The sequence below is a fragment of the Felis catus genome, chromosome C2 (genome assembly GCF_018350175.1).
Source record: "Felis catus isolate Fca126 chromosome C2, F.catus_Fca126_mat1.0, whole genome shotgun sequence".
Taxonomy (NCBI): domain Eukaryota; kingdom Metazoa; phylum Chordata; class Mammalia; order Carnivora; family Felidae; genus Felis; species Felis catus.
The window spans coordinates 29,132,512-29,155,430 of record NC_058376.1 but is presented as its reverse complement, the minus strand read 5'-3'; the positions used below and the strand labels follow the sequence as shown (position 1 = coordinate 29,155,430).

The following is a 22,919-nucleotide window of genomic DNA, read 5'->3' as shown; positions in this document are numbered from 1 at the left end:
GCTGTCAGAACTCACGGAGTCCAGCCCCTCCGTTTTTGCAATTCAGACTCGGGGCTCTGCCCTGCCGGCCGGGCTGCCCGTCCACTGCCCTGGTTCCCTCCCGCCAGTCTGTGTAGCATGCACTGCCTCTCTGTCCTTCCTACCCTCTTCATGGGCCTCTGTCTATGCTTGGCTCTGGAGTCCGTTCTGTGAGTCTTCTGATGGTTTTCTGGGCTATTTAGGCCGATGTGGGTGGAATCTAAGCGATCAGCAGGAGGAGGTGAGCCCAGCGTCCTCCTACGCCGCCATCTTCCCAGGTCCCAAAAACATGCCCGTGTAAGTTTTACCCTTTCTCCCAGCACATCTCTTTCCTAAGGATTAGTCGTATTAGCATTAAAATTGTGGAATACTGAGGAGCAAGTAGCAAATGAAGGCTAGTTGTTCTAACATTGGAATTTATTAAACATCTTCATAGAAGCAAATATTACACTTACAAATGAAACTTTAGCTCACAACTGTTCTTGAATTAGGGATTTTTATTATCTTAATTCATGTGTGAAAGAAATCAGCAAACATGGCTTGATGGTAACATTAACAGTCCATTTAGGAAAGAGCATAATTTTTATAGTTAAACAGTGAAGATACCTTCCAAAATAAATTGAGGATAAATTCTATATTTCTTTCACTTATATCTGTAGAAAATTAAATGCATTCTTGGTGGTTACTAATGACTAGCTTTGCTCTCTTCATATCTAGGTGTTCTTTTTCTTTGTACAAATATAACATATTGAACATTTTCCTATCAGAAAGTCAGATGTGACTCTATATATTTAGATTTCAGTATGTTAGCAATTAATAAGATATAAGGCACTATGAGGTCACTATTTTATCAGTATAATGTCTGATCATTTGTATGTATATGTTTCAAGTTAATCTTAATCGAGTTGTCTTAGGGAAGCTTTGTTTTTTAATTACAAAGAGCTTTTATTATTTTTTTATTGGTTTTTGGAAAAAAGGACATTTGTGTGTAAGAATTTTAACTGTTCATTAATTTTTCTTTTCCCTTCCCAAAGAAATGAAGAAGTTGTGGGCAGATCTTCCTTTCCCATGCAGTTTTTTCCAATTAATGGTGCAACTTTACCTCAAGAATATTTTTTCTTTCAGAAAATGGTAAGTTTGATATGCCTTTGGTTCGATGTATAATATAATACAGACTATGGTGGAACTTACAGTTCTCAAATCGCAACCTGGAGTGAAGGCAGAGGCTGTCTTCTGCCCAGTGGTGTTCGGCTCTAACACAGGCATCTTCAGTCTCAAACTTAGTACCTGAGCAAGTGTGTCAGCACAAAGCGGGTAGATGGTAGTGAGGATGCACTGTGGTCCAAGGAAAATTTGAATAGAGAGTTCTCATTTAAATTTAAATTTAATTTAATTTAGGTTCTCAGTTGGTAGAGTAAACTTCATTATTTCCAAAGGCACTCAAAAATGTAGTTGCAGCCTAGAAATTATAAGTATGGTCACAATAAGTTAAAGGGGAACTTAGGAAAATATTTTTCTTTTAACTCTTCATTTTATGCCTAATAAAACTGAGGGATACAAATAGGCCCAAGACAGCTTGTCAGTGACAGATGTGGGATTATAACACAAGTAGTGTGATTCACAGGTTGTGATTTTTTTTTTAAATACCCAACATATATGTGAGCTTCAGATGTTTCGCGTAGGCATTTTCATTTTGTAAACATAAGGAACATCGAGAATTGAACCTCTGGAAAAAATTTTTCTTAGTTACAGTGAGATACTAACAAACAACTAGTTCTCATTCAAAACTGTCAATATCCTTCTTCCTACACGTCATGTTGTTGATAGAGATGAGAAACATACGCACCCATGCATGCACTCACACACACAAGTTCATTTTGTCTCTATTAATCTTTCATCTACTTTGTGTAGTTAGAAACTTGAATTAAAAACAAGAAAGTGTCTATCTTAATAGTGGACAAACATGCTCTATCGTACGATGGCCATTGGCCGCATGTGAGAATAAGGAGCTGAGTTTTAATTTTACTTAATTTTAATTTTTATTAAAATTTAAAAACAGATAACTCGGTTCAGTTATTAGAATATTTTTTTTTAATTTTTTAATGTTTATTTTTGAAGGAGAGAGAGTCAGCGCATGAGCAGGGGAAGGGCATAGAGAGAGGGGGACACAGAATCCAAAGCAGGCTCTAGGCTCTGAACCATCAGCACAGGGCCTGACGCGGGGCTCGAACCCACAAACCGGGAGATCGTGATCTGAGCCGAAGTCGGACGCTTAACCGGCTGAACCACTCAGGCGCCCTCAGTTATTAGAATATTTTTAAGAATATTTGAAACCTTGGGTATGTGAATCTCCTTTTTCAAATGTAAATTTTGGATAATCTAAATTCAGATCAAGTATTGTCTGTGCAAATGTAGCATCTTAATTGAGACGTGCTATAAGTATAACATGCACACCAAATTTTAAAGACTTGGTATGGAAAAGGGAAAGTAAAAAAGCTCATTAATAATTCTTATATTATTCACATGTTCAAATGACAGTATTTGGGATATTTTGGGATAAATAAAATACATTATTAATATTAGAAACAGTATTATAAACAAAATATTTTATTTTCGTATTGTAGCTACTAGAAAATATAAAACTGTATCTGTGGCTTGTACTGTATTTCTGTAAGGCAGCACTAATCTGTATTGTAATAAGGCATATACTACCTTCAATCTTCACATTAACCATTTAAGGAAACTACCACATTGACGTTTTGAAAAGTCACTGTCCTCCTAACACGCGGTTTAGTCTGCTCGTAGTTATTTGTAACTGTTAACTTTTTTTAAACATTTGGGCTTGTTTTGGTAGAAGATTATCTTCTTTTTCATGGCAGTGGCACGCGTATAACCCAGCACTGCAGCTTCCGTACTACGAGGTGACAGCACCGCTTCCCAGTAGCACGGCCATGTCTTCTCCCCTAAATTGTGTTCCAGATCTAGAGGCTGGACCCAGCTCTTATGAATGGACTCACCAACAGCCCAGTGAACCTGACCTTCATCAGACGAATAAACGAAAGAGGCAAAAACAAACCAGTGACAGTGACAGTAGCACAGAAAATAATAGAGGAAATGAATATAGCCAAAAGTTCCGAAAGTGTAAGAAAAAGAAAAGATATTAGGGATTATGTTCAAATGAAATTTGTCTATACTGCTCTTCATTTTCTTTAAAAAAAAAACCAAAAACATAAACAACCAGTATTCTCCTAAATGACCAGTTTCGTGGCTTTCTTGTGCTGTTTGAAATATATAATAATATGACATCTGATTTCCTGTTAATTGACAAAAATTTTTGTCTTGAATGACAAAAACTTAAAAATAATATAATGTAGTATTTTTTGTATTTGTAATAGTATTTTTGACACATTGTCAACAAGAAATACGCTTTGAGTTATTATATTTTAGTACTGATGATGGCATTGCACTAACTTATCAATCAGAAGTCACTTCCTGAGCACTTGTGGATAAGGCACCCTGCTCTCCGAGACTGTTGCCTATATGGAGCAGTGGATTTTCTGAATGAAAACTAGTGTAAATATTTAGGAGTTGCATGTTGTTCCTAACAAAGATGGAAAAGCAGGCTTTAGTTTCCTTTGTGAATAACATTTCATCTTTTATGTCTAAATATGGTGTTTCTGAGCCTTACTCTCCCGCAGCTTTATTTCATAAAATGAGGATACCAAAGGAAAGCTTATTATCATGGGACTGGTTTTTAGATCCTTCCCTTTTTATGTAACTGTATAGAAATAGGAATACCTGCCTCTTTACTTCTCGCTTAATTGTAGTTCATGAAAATTAGCTATGACCGTATTACCCAACCTCTTTTGTCAGCTGGGTTTGATATAGTATATTTGACATACTTAAATCTTGATGATGAACAATAAGTAGAATGATACTTCATTAATGTATGGTATTTAATATTTATTATCAAATCATATTTCTTGTCTCTGGTTCATTTATTTTATTTTTTATTTTAGAGAGAGAATGGGAGCAGGGGAGAGGGACAGAGGGGGAGAGAGAGAGAGAGAGAGAGAGAGAGGGGCTCTGGATTTCCGTAGAAATTATATTTTAAAGGAGAAAGTTCAAAGGACATCTTTTTTTTACAAAGGATGCTTCTGTACCTCAAGCCTGAGGAAGTTCGGTGAACACAACTTCTCTGGTTTGCATTAAGTGATATTTTCTGAAGTTGATAGTGATGATGTTATTTGATCAGAATGGGTTCTACAAGGTCACGTTAGGCCACAACTGTGGACTAAGTCTACTACCAGTCATGCCCAACCTGCAAAAATTACTTCATGTGTGTGTAGAAACTGCTTTAGCAGATGAGATCAAGTAATCTATTACCTGGTTCCCAGTAATATTTCCTTTTCAGTTTCCAATACCATCTTGTTATATCATTAACAGGTATAAGGGTTAAGAAACACATGTGCTACTTGCATTGTAATTAGAAAACATAACCAGTATGTAAGGAAGGATACAAACTTACATATTTCCTGTGTTATAAACTCTGAGAATTATTGGCTTTCAACAAGTTTATAGAACATCATCTACTGCAAGGAACCTGGATATAATAATAATTGTTTCAACTACTGGCCCTTGCTTGGGGAGTTTAATAAATGAAAACATACTGTAAGTGAATACTGTTAATCAGTCCCATACACTATGAATCCTAATAATTAATGTCTTTGCTTCTATTTCTATATGAGAAAATTAGTAATATCCTGGATAGGAAAATAACTTTCACCCCAGCTGCTTGCCCCAGGCTGGCAACAAATCTTCACTGATTTTATCCCACCTCTAAGTTAATCACAAGGGAAAACATTGCAGATTCTCTTGCATGCCAATCAAAACCCTTGGAGTTATTCTAGACAGTTCCTGTCACTCCCATTTCTAAGGAGTCATTAACTCCTCATTGTGACCTTGTTCAGGTTCTCTTCATTTCCTGCTTGGAGTACTCATTAAAGCAAATCAATCAACAAGGAATGATTATCATTCCAAACACAGAGTTTGGTGCTGAGGTGACAGACATCACTGGAAAAGTTTGATCCCAACATTCGAGGAGTTTATGGTCTTCTGGCATAGATGCAGAGTTAGGTGATTTCAGGATAATGTTATAGTAGAGGTAAACAGAGCACAATAGGAGGGCATGAGAGTCTCCATTCCTCAAGACAATAAATCCTGGGAGGAAGAAAGGCAGTCACCCGAATACACAGAAAAAAAAGGGAGAATACCTAGAAGTCCAGTTTTCTATCCTGACTCTCAACTGTTCTCACATTTTTAGGCCTGCTCTTTACCCATCCTTGGAAGAATGGCTCCAAGTTTTAAACCTGTATTAGTAAAATGGTTTGCCTCTTGTCAATATCACCCCAACCTCTTAAGGATACAGGAACGTGGGTTATGCAATGTATTTTTTAAATCATGTTCTTATGGAATAGTGTAGTGGAAAGAGAAAAATAAAGGTCAATAACAAAGTTAGATGTTGATAACAGCAAACTGCTGAGGAAAAAAAATATATATATACGCACATATATATGTATACACACACACACACACACACACACACACACACACATATATATTTTTTAAAGTACATGTTTAGGGATTAAAAACTCAAAGCAGGAAAGAAAGCCATGTGGATATCTGAGGAATGAACACCAGGCAAAGGGAACAGCAGAGTCAAAGACCCCATGGGGGAAGCATTCCAGGGAAGAAAGAGAATATGGCTAATATGGTGGAGGAGGTAGATCACAGCAGAGATGTGAACAGAAGATATGGGAACTTACAGGTCATTGTAACAACCTTGACATATTATTCTTAGCAGGGATGTTTTGTGGATGGGGTGTGGGGAGTGAGGGTAGGACAAGGGCAGAAATATTGAGACTATTGAAGTTATCCAGTCAAGAGGACATGGTTGTTTGGATCAAAACAGTAACAATAGAAGTGGTCAGATTCTAGATGTATTTTAAAGGTAAAGATGACCATTCACTAAGCGTTCTAATCATGGGAAAGAGGGAATGAAGGGTAACCAATGACTCTTAAGGTATTTGGTTAGAGCAACTGGAAGAATTACCATTTACTGATATGGGCAAAACTATGGAGGAGTAAGTTTTAGAGCAAAATCTGGAGAATTTTGGACATGTTAATTATGATTTGCATGTCAGAAATCTAATAGATATCAAGAAATTTGTACATATAAATCTGCAGTCCAGAGAAATATCTAGGTTGAAGATTTAAATATTATATATCAGTGGTATTTCAAGCCTTAAGACTGGATAAGACCATCTAGGAAGTGTGTGTAGGTAGAAAGGAGAGGAGCTCCAAGGTCTGTGCCCTGGGTATTGCCAGTATTTGTACCATAGGGAGATGAGGAAGAACCACAGTAGAATGACAAACAGAACATGGTATCTGGGAATCCAAGCGAAGACAGTGTTTCCAGGAGGAAGAAATAGTTGTGTCAAATGCTATTGATAGATCAGGTAAGATAAGTACTCAGAATTGGTCACTGGATTTAGCAATGATGTTTCATATAAGACATTTTGGTTAAATGATTCTGGCACAAGCATGATCAGACTGATTTCGAGTGAGAATGAGAAAATTAGCTAATGGACTGCAAAAGGATAATTTATTCAAGTTTCTTCCTGTGAAAGGGAGGAGAGAAAGGGACATAAGGAAGATATGTGGTTAAGAGATTTTTATTGGGTTGGTTAGTTTATGTTCTTAAAAATCTAGAGAATGTCAAAAATTTTGTTGTTGGCCCTTTTCCCAACTTCTGCTGCTTAAATTTTTTTTTTTCATTTTTTTAAATTCTTATTCTTGTTTTAATCGGTTTTTGGAGAATGAGGAGATAAAACTCTGTTTCTCAGTATGTCAGTGTGTCAGGTCTAAAAGGAATTTCTATTTGCTGATTTTTAAATCCTTCTTTATCTTAAGAAAATTCACTCCTTTTTATATATATTTAAATAATTTTCCAGGGTTTTTTTTATTTAATTTCCAGAGCAGATTTTAATTTTCATATAGTTTGTGGGGGATAAGCTTAGGAGTGGCCCGGGTTTATACCAATGGGTTAACAAGGCATAAAGAAATACAAAGTCATAAAATGCTCACACCCAAGTTTGGGTAAACCAGATTGGCACACCAAGAATAGGGGGTGCAAAACACCCTGAGAATAGTGAGGTGCAAAGGCGCCAGGAATGTGGAGGTGCAAAGGCACCCCAAAATAGAGAGGGGGTGCAGAGTCCCCAGAATAGAGAGGGAGAGGCAAAGGCCTAAAATAGGAATGGTGCAAAGGTGCCCAATACATAGGAATATGAAATAAACAAGATTAGATGTTCAGGGTGGAAGCACCCCCAATTTAGTACTGTGGCAGAAAAGCTGCTTTCACAGGAGGATAGAGCCAGGTTAGGTAAATTGTTGAATTGGACTGTGGACCCTGCACTGCAGGCAAGCAGCCCAGAGCAGAGATGGTGACCAAAAGAAAAGGTGCCTTGTCAACCCTGAGTTTATTCCTCCTACCTGCCTCATGCCCTAGGCTAGCTAAAATAAACAGAGGTGCTGCCTCACATCCGCGGTAAACAACCTTCCTCCCAACTGCCCTGTGCCCGGATTTTGTGTTATATTGATCCAAACCCCCAAACACTGTATATCTTCAAATACCCCCTTTTCCCTCACATGCCCAAGTTAATGTTCCCAGTTTCTTTGTCTGTTTGTACATGCCCATCACATTTGTAAGCCTTCTGATCTGAATAAAAACAGGGCAAGGACCTCTTGTCTTTTCCCGGACATTAGCCATCTCTCACTTTCAATCCTGCATCCAGCTCTTTTGCTAGACAAGAGAGAACTTTAGACCCAGAGTCTATGACATAGTTAATATCTTATCATACATATTAGTCTTTCTTATAGTTTTGGGGATTTTTCCCAGAAAGCCTTTCATAATCAAAGATTAAGAAAAAATCTATTTTGTTTTAGAATTTTACACATAAATCTTTGATCATGGTGTGTTTTTTTTTTTAGGATATGAAGAGGTAAAATCTTTAGATTTTTGTACAATATAAACAATTTTGAATTTCTTTCGGAATGCTTGCCGAAGGGTTTTTTTTTTTTATATTAAAATAGTGATTGTGTTTGTATGTTAGATACTCCTGTAGAGGATACAGTCCTGAGGGAAGGAGGGAATACTCCCAGTGACCGAATTTATTGCCCCCACCCGTTGTCATGGGAGTGTGGAGCAGAAAGTAAGTTAAAGAAGTGATGCCAGCCTTTTGCACAGAATAAACAGTGTAGTCAACAAAGGTGACAAGGTAGAGTTTATGAAGGTGGTGACATTAAACTTGAATTTAGAACAATGAGTGGTATTTTGAAACATCCAGAATGAGGAGCTTATTTCTCAGCAAAATGAATATTTAGAGGTAAGAAAATGACAGCATAATCAGAATATGGCAAATAAAATTAGAGGAAGTTAAGGAACTGAAGTAAGATACAGTTGATGGTGTTTAGAAACTTAAAAGTTAACTATAGTTTAAATCAGGGAAATCTTAAATAATAATATGACACAGTTTAAAATATCCTAGAGGGGCTCCTGGGTGGCTCAGTCAGGTAAGCGTCTGACTTTGGTTCAGGTCATGATATCAGGGTTCAGGAGTTCAAGCCCCACATCGGGCTCTGTGCTGACAGCTCAGAGCCTGGAGCCTGCTTCGGATTCTGTGTCTCCCTCTCTCTCTGGCCCTCCCCCACTCATGCTCTGTCTCTCTCAAAAAAATAAAAACATTAAAAAAATTTTTAAAAACAGCTTAGGAAATATGTCTGCTGTCATAAAATAAAAACATCTAAGAAAATACATGAATGAACCTCTAAGGAAAAGTAAATTGTCAGTTGTTATGCAAGGAGCAGGATTGTCTGAAAATAACCCACATGCCTACTTTGAAAAGGAGCTGGCCAAAATAAGGATTCCTGCTGCTGCTTCCAGCCACAAGTGTTCAACTTAAGCTCAATTCCCTAGGGGATAAGTGGCTTCCTCCCACCTTTCTCTCTTAGCGGAGACAGCAACTTCCTATGTGTCCAAGGTCTTTAAGTTCGGGGCAGCAGTGACCCCTGCAATGGCCCACAGACACAGGCACGCAGCTTCTCACGGGGAATAATTGGAGGGCGGTGAACCGTGCCTTCTCTTTTCTTGTTCTAAGTTTCAGTGGAGTCTCCTCTTGAACCCATCAGTGGGATGAGGAGAAATTCATCCTGAGTCCTATCACAAGACAGCTGGTGACTCCAAAGTGACCCATCTTACAGACAACAATCTATAAGCTACTTTCAGAAACCAAAGACACAAAGATTAAGAAAATGGACCTTGTTTCCAAACTGTCAAGCTGTGATATGTTTGCCTCCCGTAAAGATACTGGAGTTTAACATCATGGGAAGTAGGGGTATGTATTCAAGTGGGTTATCTTTAATTACCAAGGTGAGTAGTGTTAGGAGGAAAACTTTTCTGCTACCAACTTAGGTGTAAGTAGTCTGGAGCCTGAAAATTAAATTGACAAAGGTTAATTCAGTAATTTTGTTTGAAATTATTTGCCTGAATAAATGAATTTAAGAAAAGTTTACTTCACATGCATGTGGGAGCATACTATAAGGACTGGCTCCTCAAATTTCAAGGGCCAATGGTTTATACACAAGCTTGCCAAATGAGCAGAGAGGGTTAGGGCTTCAGTGGAAAAGTATGGAAGATTCTTTTGTTTACATGTGTTTACATGTTTTCATGCAGGTGCTGATAGGCAGTTTCCTTCCTGGCTTGAAGCTCTCCCAAAGGGGCGTTTATGGCAGCCTAACTCTCATCTGACAGGGTTAAGGATCAGTATTCTCTCGAACATGAGCCCCTTCAGGAGAAAGTTTATGGCTCTACTTAAGGCCATAATGGGAAGTTAGATAAAGTTTCTTTCTGAGGATGCTATTTGTTCAGATGTTTTCAGTTTAAAGTTATCCTCAAACCACTCTGATGGGTTGTTGGTCCCTTTAATAGCAAATATACTTGCTTGTTTATATTTATATAAGGAACATGATACTACATTTTTAAAGAACATCTTAAATAGGGAAAATTCAGTAATATTTAAACTGTATTTCTTATGAGCTAAGACAGTTTCATTCAACTAACATGCCTCTGTATGTATATCCATATATCATACTATTTTTTATTGTTCAAATGCTTGTACAATACTTAGGTCTGGAAAATTGGCATGTTTCTTTAACCAGACATTCTTATATTAGTGACTATATTGCTTTAAAATGTAATTAAAATATCCTGAGCTTAAAACCTCATTCCTAGGTAGTGGCATAGCTCAGGGCCATGTCACAGGATCTTGGAAGGCAAATGAGACCAGCCGTTTGGCCCAATTTCTTTCCTTAGAATATGTGCACACAGGAAAAATCTGATCAAAATAAATGTCATTGTTAGAAAATAAGAAGATGAACTCCAGAACGTTAGCCCATGGGTTATGTGTGAAAATGGGAGTGAGGTGGTTACAAGTCATTTCTTTGATGAAAATCTCAGGTTTGCCTTTCTCATAAACTAGTAATCTCTACCTTCTACCTACGGGTTATCCAGCTGCCCACACAGCAGTTACTTCCCTCCTCCCCCTGCCATCCAAATAGGACAAAGACAATTATTCTCACCCACTGCCCACAGAAGCAATTGGGAACTTTATGAAAAGAATTTTTCAGAATTCCATCATGTACTTTTCCGAAGAACACTGCAGATACACTCACTGAACTGCTTCAAAGAACTAAATTTTCAGGCAATATTAAAAAAAAAAAATAAGAACATTAATCAAACGTTCTTTGTTTACTGCTTAAGTATTCATTACTGGATTTGGGGAGTAGGAATGAATGAATGAATGAATGAATGAATGAATGAATGAACAAACGAACGAGGAGCTGAAACTGTACAAGGTTAATAATCATAATAACTACTATTTATTCAGGCCACTGAATGCCAGACATTAGTCCTGAGAAAAATACCCTATAAATGAAGAAGCTGAGGCTCATTTGCCCAAAAACACACATCTTTTTTCAGCAGAGAAAAGGCTAGAATATAAGTCTTGTGAGGTCTGTTCCAGTGCTCTAAATATGTTACTATACTGTTGGTACTAAAAATTTATTTACAGGATCTATAATAACTGGTCAGTACTTTTGAGAAAAATTTGTAAGCAGATATCATAATTACCTCATGCTAGATTGAATGTCATTGTCACATCTCCTTCATAGAAATTGGGGCCCAATGGTCAGTGGGACTAAAAATGAGGCTCTCTATCAAGATTCTGCCCTAACTGAGGATAAATTTCAAATCTATTAAAGTTACTTCGGGTAAACTAAATGGAAGCTTCCCAACAATATTCTGAGCAAGAGAACCATTTTATGGCAAAACTGCTTTTTTATTCTTCGATACCCTAATCATCCGATTTCAGTTTTATTTCTCCAGATTTCAATTATTTTTTCTCCAGATAACATGTACCATTTAGGAAATATAAACATGAGACATGTATTAAGTACAGGTCACACACGATATTACAGTAGTTTCAGGTGTACAACACAGTGATTCAATAAGTCTATATATACCTTATGCTGTGCTCACCACAAGTGTTGCTACCATCTGTACGTACAATGCTATTACAATACCACTGACTATACTTTCTATGCTGTACTTTTTATCCCCATAACATGAGAAATTTTATTTTTTTAAGTTTATTTATTTTGAGAGAGAGAGAGAGCCCAAAAGTGGGGAGGGGCAGAGAGATGAGAAAGAGAGAGAGAGATGAGGGATAGAGAGAGAGGAGGCAGAGAGAATCCCAAGCAGGCTCCACACTGTCAGTGCAGAGCCTGATGCAGGGCTCAATCTCACAAACCATGAGATTATGACCTGAGCCAAAATCAGGAGTTGGATGCTTAACTGACTGAGCCACCCAGATGTCCCAACGTGAGAAATTTTAAATGGACTCGTTGAGTGTTTGTGTATTTAAGAGGGACATCAGTAGAAAAAATATTTTTAAAAAAGCTTTTAAATGCAAGGAAATCACCTCCTGCCAAGATGAGTGACAATGAAAAGCTACCTTCTTTTTTTTTCAATGTTTTTTTTAATATTTTTTAATGTTCATTTATTTTTGAGACAGAGACAGAGCATGAGTGGGGGAGGGGCAGAGAGAGAGGGAGACACAGAATCTGAAGCAGGCTCCAGGCTCTGAGCTGTCAGCACAGAGCCTGATGTGGGGCTCAAACTCATCAACCATGAGATCATAACCTGAGCCAAAGTCAGATGCTCAACCAACTAAGCCACCCAGTAGCCCCTTCAATGTTTATTTTTGAGAGAGAGAAAGAAAGAGGAAGAGAGAGCATGAGCGGAGGAGGGCAAGTTAGAGACGGGGGCAGAGGATCTAAAGCGGGCTCTGTGCTGACAGCAGCAAGCCTGCCGCAGGGCTTGAACCCACGAACCATGAAGTCATAAGCCAAAACCAAGAGTTGGGTGCTCAACCGATGGAGCTGCCCAGACACCCTGAAAAGCAACCTTCCTAATGAAGGTTTTGTTTGGTTAATTTTTTTTTTTTTTGAGACAGTGAGTCTGAGTGGGGGAGGGGCAGAGGGAGAGGGAGAGAGAGAATCTTAAGCAGGGTCCTTACCCAGCGTGGAGCCCAACATGGGGCTCCATCTCACAAACCATGAGATCATGCATGACCTGAGCTGAAACCAAGAGTTGTATCCTCAACTGACTGGGCCACCTGGAGCTCCTATTTGGTTAAATTTTTATGTCACTAGCTTCAAGAAACCTGAAATTGAGGCATATTGACTATATTGAGATTTGAAAGGTGCAATATAAAGCAGAGTTGTTGCCCATAGAGTGGAGATGTACAAGGTTAATAACCATAATAACTACTATTTATTCAGGCTACTGCATGCCAGATGTTAGTACTGAGGAAAACACCTCAGAAAACATAAGGATGCTGAAGTTCTCCCTGAAATTGTTAAATTCAAAATGACGAGTCTATAAAGAGTCTAGTCCTCCATTTTGAAGTTCAGGAACCTGATTATGATTATGTCTGCACACATATTGTGGATTGCCTCACATTAAATAATCTCATTTAAAGACCAATCCTGCCTCACCATGATCACATTATAACAGCAATTTCATAAAAGGACACTGTTTCCTTAGTCACACATGTTTGGAATACATGCATAAAACCCAACCCAAGCCAATCCTTGTCACCCCCCACTTGTAGTCAAAAGTGCTTGGTTGGGATTGGCACCCAATCCAAGGAGGCTCAATCATGGTCTTTTCTGACTGAAAATACAAAAAGGAAGGGAAAGAGTGGTTTTATTCAAAAAATGAAAACTTGGGGGCTACCTACAGCTGACTTTTCATCTTGTAGGTAAGGAAAACAGATGAAGTCATTTACAGAATAGAATAACATAGATATGTGGAGAAAAACCGAAAGAAACAAAAGAGGGTAACAAGAACATCTGAGACCCTCATTCAAAAAATCAACCTAAGACCCCTGTAGTTTTACAATAAATTCCTTTCTTTGGCTTGGGTGTTTGATTTGCATTCTAAATGATGCACTCCTTAAATCCAAGAGTTTATGGTAATGTAAGGACCATAGGTTTAACTGGTAGTGATCTCTGTATCTCAATCTGATTTCGGTCACTTCCTAGCTGTTAACTTAGGGTAAGTTGCTTAATATTTCTTGTTTTGATTTTCTCTTCAGAAAGATTATGCTAATTTACATTTCTATCAGCAGCACTAGTTCAAGCTGCTACAACAAAATGCCATAGACTAGGTGGCTTATAAATAAAAGAAATTTATTTTTCATAATTCTGGAGGCTGGATGTCTAATGCCAGCAAAGTCAAGTTCTGGGGAGAGCACACTTCCAGTTTGCAGACAATGCTCTTTTTATTGTATCCTCACATGGCAGAAAGGACAAAGGTGAAGCAGGTTCTCACCTGACTCTTCAGGCACTAATCCCAAAGGGGTTAGTACTCCCCACTGATGACCTCATCTATTCCTAATCATCTCCCAAGGGTCCCCCTTCCTGATATCATTACCTTGAAGGGGTAGTTTTCAACATATGAATTTTAGGGAATACAAACATTCAAAATGAGACAGCTAGCTCATTTTCCAACAACTTTACCCTTATTCAATATTTAGTTTCTTTTATAATTGCCAATCTAATAAGCCATGTGTGCTATTTTTTTTCTTTTTTAAGTTTTCATAGATTTTATTACAAATAAAATTTATGAAGAAAAATAACATGAATGTTTTTCCTAACTTATTGATCATTTCCTGTTCTATGTGAATTAAGTCTTTTGTCCATTTTTTTTCTTTTGGAGTATCATATTTTTCTTAATTATTTTTAAGGAGGTCCTTACATAGAAGGAATATTCTTGATTACCATTTATACTTGTTGCAAATATACTTTCGCTGTGTGTCATTTGCTTCCAGTTTTGTTTAGGTACCTGTGAGCTGGAGAATTTAGCTTATATTCAAGTCTACCATTTTCTCCCTTGTGGTGCCTGCCATGCATGACATTCTCAGAAAGACCCTTTTTTTTTCCTACTAAATTATGTGACTATTTCCAGGTTTTCTTCTCATATTTTATTTCATACTTAGCATTAAAATATATAATCAACCTAGAATTAATGTTATTGTGTGATATAAGGCAGGAATCTAACCTTGTTCATTCTCCAAATGGTTAGTTAAAATGACTGTTCTGTCATATAATAAAATTTTACTTGTTTGTTTCTTGCAGCAAAGTGTATTTTTTATTCTATTCCTTTGAACCATCTGGCTTTACACTAATATTGCATTGTTTTAATTACTCTAGCTTCACAATATAAGATTCTATCTCCATAGCCTCTCCATAAAACATTTAAATCAATAAAGTTTTATTGTAGTTAAAATGTGTTTTTCTGCTTGTTCTATTGTATTGACGTAAAATAGTTTAAATTAAAGGACTACTTGCCAGTGATTACATAAAGAATATGGCAAAATAATCACCTTGAAGAACTAATTTTGCTTTGGGATTCCTTTCAATCTCTTTTCTAAAGTGAGCTAAAGTATCTACAGAATGAGTCCCGGAAATTTGTTTGAAAAATCTATAGGAAAAGGCTGCCCTCTTGTGTCAATGTAACTTACATTTTATTAATTATTCCAGTTTTAAGTGGTCTCTATTTACAGTGAAAAGGATAAAACACAATCAATATTTTTGAACATTTTATTTGAATGTATCATTAGAAATAAGAAATAAAAGAAAGTGAACAATCTAATGTTACTCTTTTTTTCTCTCATCCTCGTTTAATTAATAGCTCTTGTATCATAATTTTTTTCCTGAAAATTCTTTGCCACTTATAAAAATGTGCTAATTCTATTTTCAGTGGTATTGACACATAATACTTAAAAACGACTAAAGATCTCCTAGTCTTTAAACATGTAAATCTGTCAGGCAGGTGTTTCTCCGTGGAGAGCCCTCCCCCGGTGTGGTTCTCTAGTATCCACAAACTAGGAAGAGGCTAATCTGCAATTCATATAGCTAATCTGAAATTCATATAACATTACCTCTAGCTCAAGAGCAGGAAATACTAGCATTATTGGAGAGAGTCAAGCTGGAAGACACTTCAGAAGATGGTGAGACTTTGAAAAACAATTAGGAAATTGTTATTGAAAAGTTTGGTAACATAGCTTCCTGTCATAATGTAGAAAATAAAAATGGTATTTAATGAACTTCTGGATCTAGCTGGAGAGATTTAAAGACAGAATGTGGAAAATCTCAACAGGCTTCTAGCTTCCTGTAACTACACACAAGATGGAAGGGCGGCTGGGAAGAGGAAGAGAAACTAAAGAAAGAACTCTACCATTTTCATTCAGATTTTAAGAATTTAGAAGAGATATAAAGGCTCAGGGATTTGGGGATTTGAAAATAAAATTGGTTTTCATCCTCAGCTATTACACCCAGAAAAAGATTCTCAAAGAAATAAATAGCTTTAGCAATCCAGCTCTATAGCAATAGCTATAAAATTGTTATATAGCAATAGCTATAAAATTACTATATAGCAATAGCTTTAAAATCCAGCATACTAAAAGAAACTTAGGGTAAAGAATGCAAGTGTCTGGCTGCTGTAAATCCCTTTGTTGGCATCTCAAACAAAAACTAAGGACATGTCTCCTAGTACTCTGCTAGATCATATAGATGTTGCCCCACATCATTCTTACTCTTGTCCCAAGGTAGAAAAAAAGCCCGTCTCAGTAAACAAAGAAACAACAGTGTGTGTGTATGGTTTATGCTTAATGGCATGGATTTAGAAAGTACAAAATAAAAAGTCTTTGGACATCCCCAATTTACTGTGGGCAGGAAGCAGGCTAAGAAGTACACTTTGTCGCACAAACTTTGCCATTCCATATAGATGAGGACACAAAAGGCAGAACCAAGAGCTTAGAAGGCAGTGCCAAGAACCAAGGAGAATCATTCCCAGGAGTAAAACTGTCCCCATTTCAGGATTTCAAAATTACTAACCCCAGTAACTGCTGTGCATCTAATTCTGTCCCTATTTGCACTGCACTTATTTTTGGCTCACCATCCTGTGGTGACAGAAAAACGTATCTCTTTAGTTCACAGCTTATCAGATAGAGAAGAACCACATCCTAGGAGCCAAAGAACCCATCCATACCTGGACCTGATTCAGATTATGACCACCTGAGCATGATGCTGTACCATGAGAACCTCAGGGGTCATGGAAGGGGCTGAATGTATTTTCTGTGCAGTCGGAGAGCAGGTAAAACACAATAAAGATGACCCTAAGTTCTTTGGTTCTCTCCTCACTGAGTTAGATGGTATTTGTCTCCTCCCCTTGAATCTAAATGGGCTCTTTGACAGCCTTAGGAAATAGAATATGGCCAAAGTGATGAGATGCCAGTTTCTGAACCTAAGCCTTCAGAGACTAATGTTTCCATTTTCTGTACCTTGAAATACTTACCATTGGAGCCTTTAGTCTCCATGTAAGCAATTCTGCTAGAGGGACTATGTGGAGAGGTCCTGAGACTACATGGAGAGGGAGAAGAGCACAGCTGAATCCAACCTTCCAACCATTCCTGCTAAGGCCAGGCATATGAATGAATCCGTTTTGGACCCATCAGCTGAATAACACCCAATGATTCCAGCCAACAACATAGGGAGAAGAACCTCACCATTGAGCTCTGCCTACATTTCTGACCCACCGAATCATGAAATAAAATAAAATGTTTTGGCTTCTTAGCCACTCAGGTTTTAGCCACTTTGGGATAATTTATTGCATTGCAGTAAATAATTGGAACAATGTTTCAGCATGAGACATCTCAGTCTACAGTTGGTGGGATACAGAAGAAAAGCATTCATATCATTTTCATATGGAGAAGAAGAACAGCTGTTTCCATTGATCTTCTTGGGGTAAGGTTGGTCTCAGGTGTAGGTATTCTCTGTTCCTTATACAATAAATTGGACCAGCACCACCTTTGCTGAGTTAATAAGCTTTCGTGAATTTTAGAGTTTAATAATTGTGGACTATTTAGATGTAATACTCTACGTTTTCCTCCCAAGCTTTATTAATAGATAGTTATGTTTTGGCCACTCCTTGTCTTCCCATATCTTTAGAAGTCAGATGAAGCTAAGGGGGGATATGTTTTCATCCCTCTCTAAAACATTTCTGCCAAGCCCAATTTTCCAAATTTTATTTTATTTCCGATTGGTTTTATTTGCTTTTAAATACAAGTGAGATGGAGGGGAAAGAACTGATTTTTTTTTTGTCACATTCCATTAACCAACGCAAATAACTTTCCATATGCTCACTGAACAATTTAAATGCATCTCTGCAGTCAACCTGCCTTTAATCTTTTTGCAACATATCTGTTAGCTGGGGAGTTTAGATCTCCATGGCACCTCTCCCTCCTTATGGTTAGAGAGTAAGTAAAACTACAGACTTCAATCCTTACAGTTAATCTGTAAAATTTTTAATGCTCATTTAATTTAAACCATAAAAAAATCCCATTTAATCATATGCTATATCCATAAACAGATACGTTTAAAAGCTGGCCTTAAAAAGACTTGGGAAATCAACTTGCCTTAAAGATGTTCTAAGAATTTTCGTATTCTGCTTCTTGTTAACTCTGGGTGTCCTCTCTGAGCTGGCCATCTGTACAGCTCTTTCTTGGCCTTCTTCACATTTAACTATGATTAGGGCAAACCACACAACCTAGGAAAGCTGCAAATCCAGCTTAATCTTCTCAGATGGAGTAATATTACAAAAGCACTGTTTATCTCACTCCACACTTTTCATTTCTTTACATTTCCTTCAGGGAGACAAAGTCGGCTCCTCCCCCCTTCTTTCCCAATCCATCCTGTTTATTCACAGTGACCATCATGCAGATCCAGCCTGGTGATTCTCAGGCTTTCTAACTCCAAACATCTAAGTGGTATTAGGCTCCCCAATATTTCCTGTAACTATTAAGTAGGAATCTAGGGATAAGTATAGAATATAAGGTATTCTATAAATAAGAATCTGGATTCTATAGCTATTTCGTGGTTAAATCAGAGTTATAAATCCCTCAGGCGACTGGATTATTTTTGGGGTTCCATCCAAAGGGACAAGCTGTGTGCTGACAAAATGTCCCTTCCTCTTCACTCTCATTACTAATAAAGGAGGGCTCTGTAGCTCTGTAATGTTCTGGTAAGAGCTTCACCATTCTCTCCCCCCGCTACTTTTAATCCTGGTACCCACAGCACCCCCATAATTATTTTCCCTGACACCATTAAGATCGATCTTATTACGGTGTTCATCTTGATTTCCTTCAGTTGCTACAAAAAAGCACATTAAGTTGTCCCTCATCTCCCAGACTATAGGGACCAGAAGGTTTGTGAAAATTCCTTTTCTTACCCATATTCCATCCCTTCCCAATTCCTGAAACTTCCTGCTAAATTCCTTTGAGAATTCACAGTCTTTTGGCGCACCTGAGTGGCCAAAGCTTCTGACTTTGGCTCAGATCATGATCTTGAGATTTGTGGGTTCCAGCCCTGCCTTGGGCTCTGTGCTGACAGCTCAGAGTCTGGAGCCTGCTTCGGATTCTGTGTCTCCCTCTCTCTCTGCCCTTCCCCCAATCGTGCTCTGCTTCTCTCTCTCAAAAAATAAATAAACATAAAAATTTTTTTTAGTAAAAAAAATAGAGAATTCACAGTCTTTCAACAGAAAGATCTCCCGTCTCCTTAAGCTGTTCTGTTGCCTTCATGCTCTAACTGAAACTGGATTCTCCCCTGAGGACACTGGTTCCCTTGCAGCCTTCTCAAGAGGAGGCTGTCTCCTTATGTACCTGTCCCTTTCTGCTCAGCCTGGAGGAGGGGTAGTTTCTCTTTCCTCAACATTTCCACTTCAAGATCATTCTCTCTTCTCTCTGTTGGGATATATCTCCTGCCATACCTACTCACTGCATCATTTACAGTGTTCTCTCATTTCCAGAATCTAACTCCTGGCTCACTATCAGTGTCTTCAAATCTATTCCCGCTAAAATTTCAGTGATTTCAATGTACATCCAGCAGATCCTTCCGAAGGACTGGTCCCTTAGTTCCCTGAATTCTTCTCGAAGCTTCTCAATTCTTAACCTCATACACTCCCTCCCATGGTCATATATTAGACCTGGCCCCATTACCAAAAAATGCATCCTCTCCGTATTTCAATTTCAAGAATCCTACACTTCACTTCCTGAACAACTCCTGTCTTTCCATTAACAGGTGAAGGCAAGAGAAAGATTCTTGCTTCAGGCTGGAGAACCTACATTTCATAATACTGCTTGATTACTCTGCTAGGAATTTGAACTGTTTTTCACTATTGTAGATCATGCTGAGCCAGACATCTTTATGCAAACTGCTGACCATTAGTGAATTTATTTACTTATATGCATTTCTAGGCATTCATAGACTCAGAAGGATGAGCTCTTTTAGTGTTCCTGCTGCATTAGTTGAAAGTGGTTAACTTTCAGAGGAGTTATAATGAGAACTAGAAGATACAAACCTTTTTCCCCCCTTTATATTTCTGTATAGTTTGAGTTTTAAAATAAGAACCAGCATTTATGAATCAGTGATAGAGCTAAAATCTTTTAGTTTTAAAAGTAGTAGATAATACTAACCAGTAATTCACAGAAGATAAAAAGCAAATTGCCAATGAATATGTGAAAAAAAAGTTCCAAAGTTGAACTTTAAGACCAGGATGAGTATTCTCTTATTCTTTGTAAGAAACATAGCTTTTGCCTCTTCATACTTTTAGGATTTTGCTCTTTATCATTCTGTTTTCTTTTTCTTTTTTAATCTGAGAGTATATTCAAGGTGTTGATTTCATCTCATTTACAGGATATTTAAAAGTGTGAATGTATTCTTGTTGATTCTACCTGAGATATGCTGTCCTCTTCTTCCAATTTTGCTTTTTTTTTTCATTTATGGTATATATAAAACCCCTCTTTTTCTCATTCATCTCCCTTTTTGTAATGTTTTATTCATCTTTACACCAACCTGTTCTTTCTTTGTGGTTCTTCTGCCATGTTTAATTAATGTGGAAACCTCTTGTGTCACGAGGTAAATAAACATGCTCATTATTACATTGCTTAAAGTAATCAATTTCTGGAGTTTCCTCTTTTTCTGAAACTTTATGAATACTTCTATTCTGTTGCTTTATCATACATTTTAATTCCCCTCTTTTAAAATGTACTCATTTTTAAACGAGAACTCTCCTCAAACAGTATTTACCAAATTACATGCAATAAGGAATGAGTTTATGTCCATTGTGTGCCAACTTGGGTGCAATTCCCATTCTTGTGTTGGGACTTTATCCAGAACACTGTTTCAGGAGCATGTGCCGAGCTCATAAGCTCTTTGATTACTTAGAAGACTTTTATCTATTTCTGTCCTGCAGGAATGAGATGAGCCTTTTCTGTATTCACCACCTGGGTTTTTAACATTCTAAACAGATAATGCACATGGATCTGTAGAACTCTCAGTGTGTACTGTGATCAGAGATCTTCCTGACTCCACCCCTGTTTCTAATGCTTTGTTTGTGAGCCTTACACATTGCAGAAGATAGTAAGCCACCACCATCAGTCTTGATTTTGGGTGGCTCCTGGTTCTATCCCACCAGTAGTATGCGAATTTTGGTATCTAATTAGGTGTAGAAAACGTTGAAGTGGGATGTAGATATTGATATTACAAAGTAGACGAATAGCTGTTAATTTTCTATTTGATAGCGATCTTCAAGTTCTGAAACAGGAGGAGAATGGCAGAGAATGGAGGGAGAATGGCTCCTGCTTCTGACAGCTGAGCTGATTGGCTTCTTCTCACTTCCACCAGCCTGGCAGATGGTAGGGAATTTCCCAGCTTCAGACAAGTTTACCCCTGTGGCCACTTTGAGTTTTTCTTGTCTTCTGCTTCTAGAATTGATAATTTGAGTCCGAAGCTGAGTGAGGCAAATTAATTATAGCCATTTTCTTAAAAAGACAAGAGGTCATTAGTCGAACTACTTTTTATTCATGAGATGTAAAAAGGAAACCAAAACAAGCAGGTGGGGAAAAATACTGTATAAACGATGGATCTGATTTCCAAATAATCCTGAAAACAAAATGCAAATTACTAATACTTTTCTATCATTTACTTTATCTTTTACTAAGAGAAGCATTTAAATACATGCTCTGGGCACAATGAATTGAAACAGAAAGAGTAAATATGTTGTAAAAATCTCATTAGTCCTCTTGATGCAGCCTCATATCATAGAAGTAAGTTCATCTGTTCTGTCTCCACAGCTTTTGAAGAAGATACAATGCTGTCGACCTCAATGAAGAGGCAAGCTTAAAAATCATTAATAAAGATGAGTTTATTTGGGAATAACAGAGGAATTGTAATTCAGGACAGGCAAACTGTAACAAGCTACAAGCAAATCTACTGAGGGTTTGGGGTGGGCTGTATTTATGGGAAGGAGTGTAAACGGTGGGGGAGGTCAGTTAGAGCCTGATAAAATCAAAACAAATGCAGACCATCCTTTCTTCAAAATTCCCCAGCCAGCCAAAACCGGTCCAGTCATACAGACAAAGCTTAATTTAACTCATTTTGCCAGCCAACCCAACCTGGGTCACTTCTTGTTTAAGACTCTGGAAAAGAAATAAAACTTTCCAAAATCTCTGGTTACTTTCCTATCTTTTAAGAAAATCCAGGGTGCCTGGGTGGGTCAGTAGATTAAGCGACCAACTGTGGCTCAGGTCATGATCTGCGTGGTTCACAAGTTTGAGTCCTGCATTGGGCTCTGAATGTCTGACAGCTCACAGACTGGAGCCTGCTTCAGATTCTGTGTCTCCCTCTCTCTCTTCTCCTCCCCTGCTCACGCTCTGTCTCTCTCAAAAGTGAATACATGTTAAAAAAATTAAAAAAGGAAAATCTGAATATTACTAGTTTTCTACCTGTTAGGTATTCGGGGGAAATCAGTCTCTCTGTCCTTAAGTTTTGCTTTCTTGTGGGCACATCCATGAGGTTTTCCATCTTAAATTCTCTGGTTCTGTTTTAGATTAAAATTCGTTCATAGTGCCTTTGAATGAAGTGGACTAGATATTTGATTTTTCTTACCAATCATTTGAAGATATCATTGTTTACTAGCACTGAAGTCAGTGTGCATTGATTAATAGTTTGATGGCAGGAATATATGCATTTAAGTTGACTTATATGGCTACTTAGGACATTTTCAGAAATTGCCATATGCTAGTTGTCCTAAATTCTCTGTATAACAGATCCTTTAACATTTCTTCAAGAAACTGAATGTCTGAAATCTATATCCAATC

The 22,919-nt window shown here is 37.6% G+C and overlaps 1 protein-coding gene across 4 annotated transcripts in view; it reads left to right on the top strand.

The window, feature by feature from the left end:
- The window catches only part of RBM11 (RNA binding motif protein 11), a 37,478-nt gene extending 15,209 nt beyond the window's left edge, over positions 1-22,269 (top strand). Inside the window, exons 4-6 of one of the 4 annotated variants that reach the window (XM_045036744.1) lie at positions 1,053-1,149; positions 21,342-21,455; positions 21,894-22,269. In XM_045036744.1, coding sequence (XP_044892679.1) covers positions 1,053-1,149; positions 21,342-21,455; positions 21,894-21,929 — 247 coding nt within the window. In that variant the 3' untranslated portion in view covers positions 21,930-22,269. Of the gene's footprint in view, positions 1-1,052; positions 1,150-2,897; positions 3,998-9,811; positions 11,732-21,341; positions 21,787-21,893 lie in introns of those variants that run through there. The other 3 variants (XM_045036743.1, XM_045036745.1, XM_023238863.2) reach the window with 3 other exon arrangements.
- The last annotated feature ends 650 nt before the right edge of the window (positions 22,270-22,919 follow it).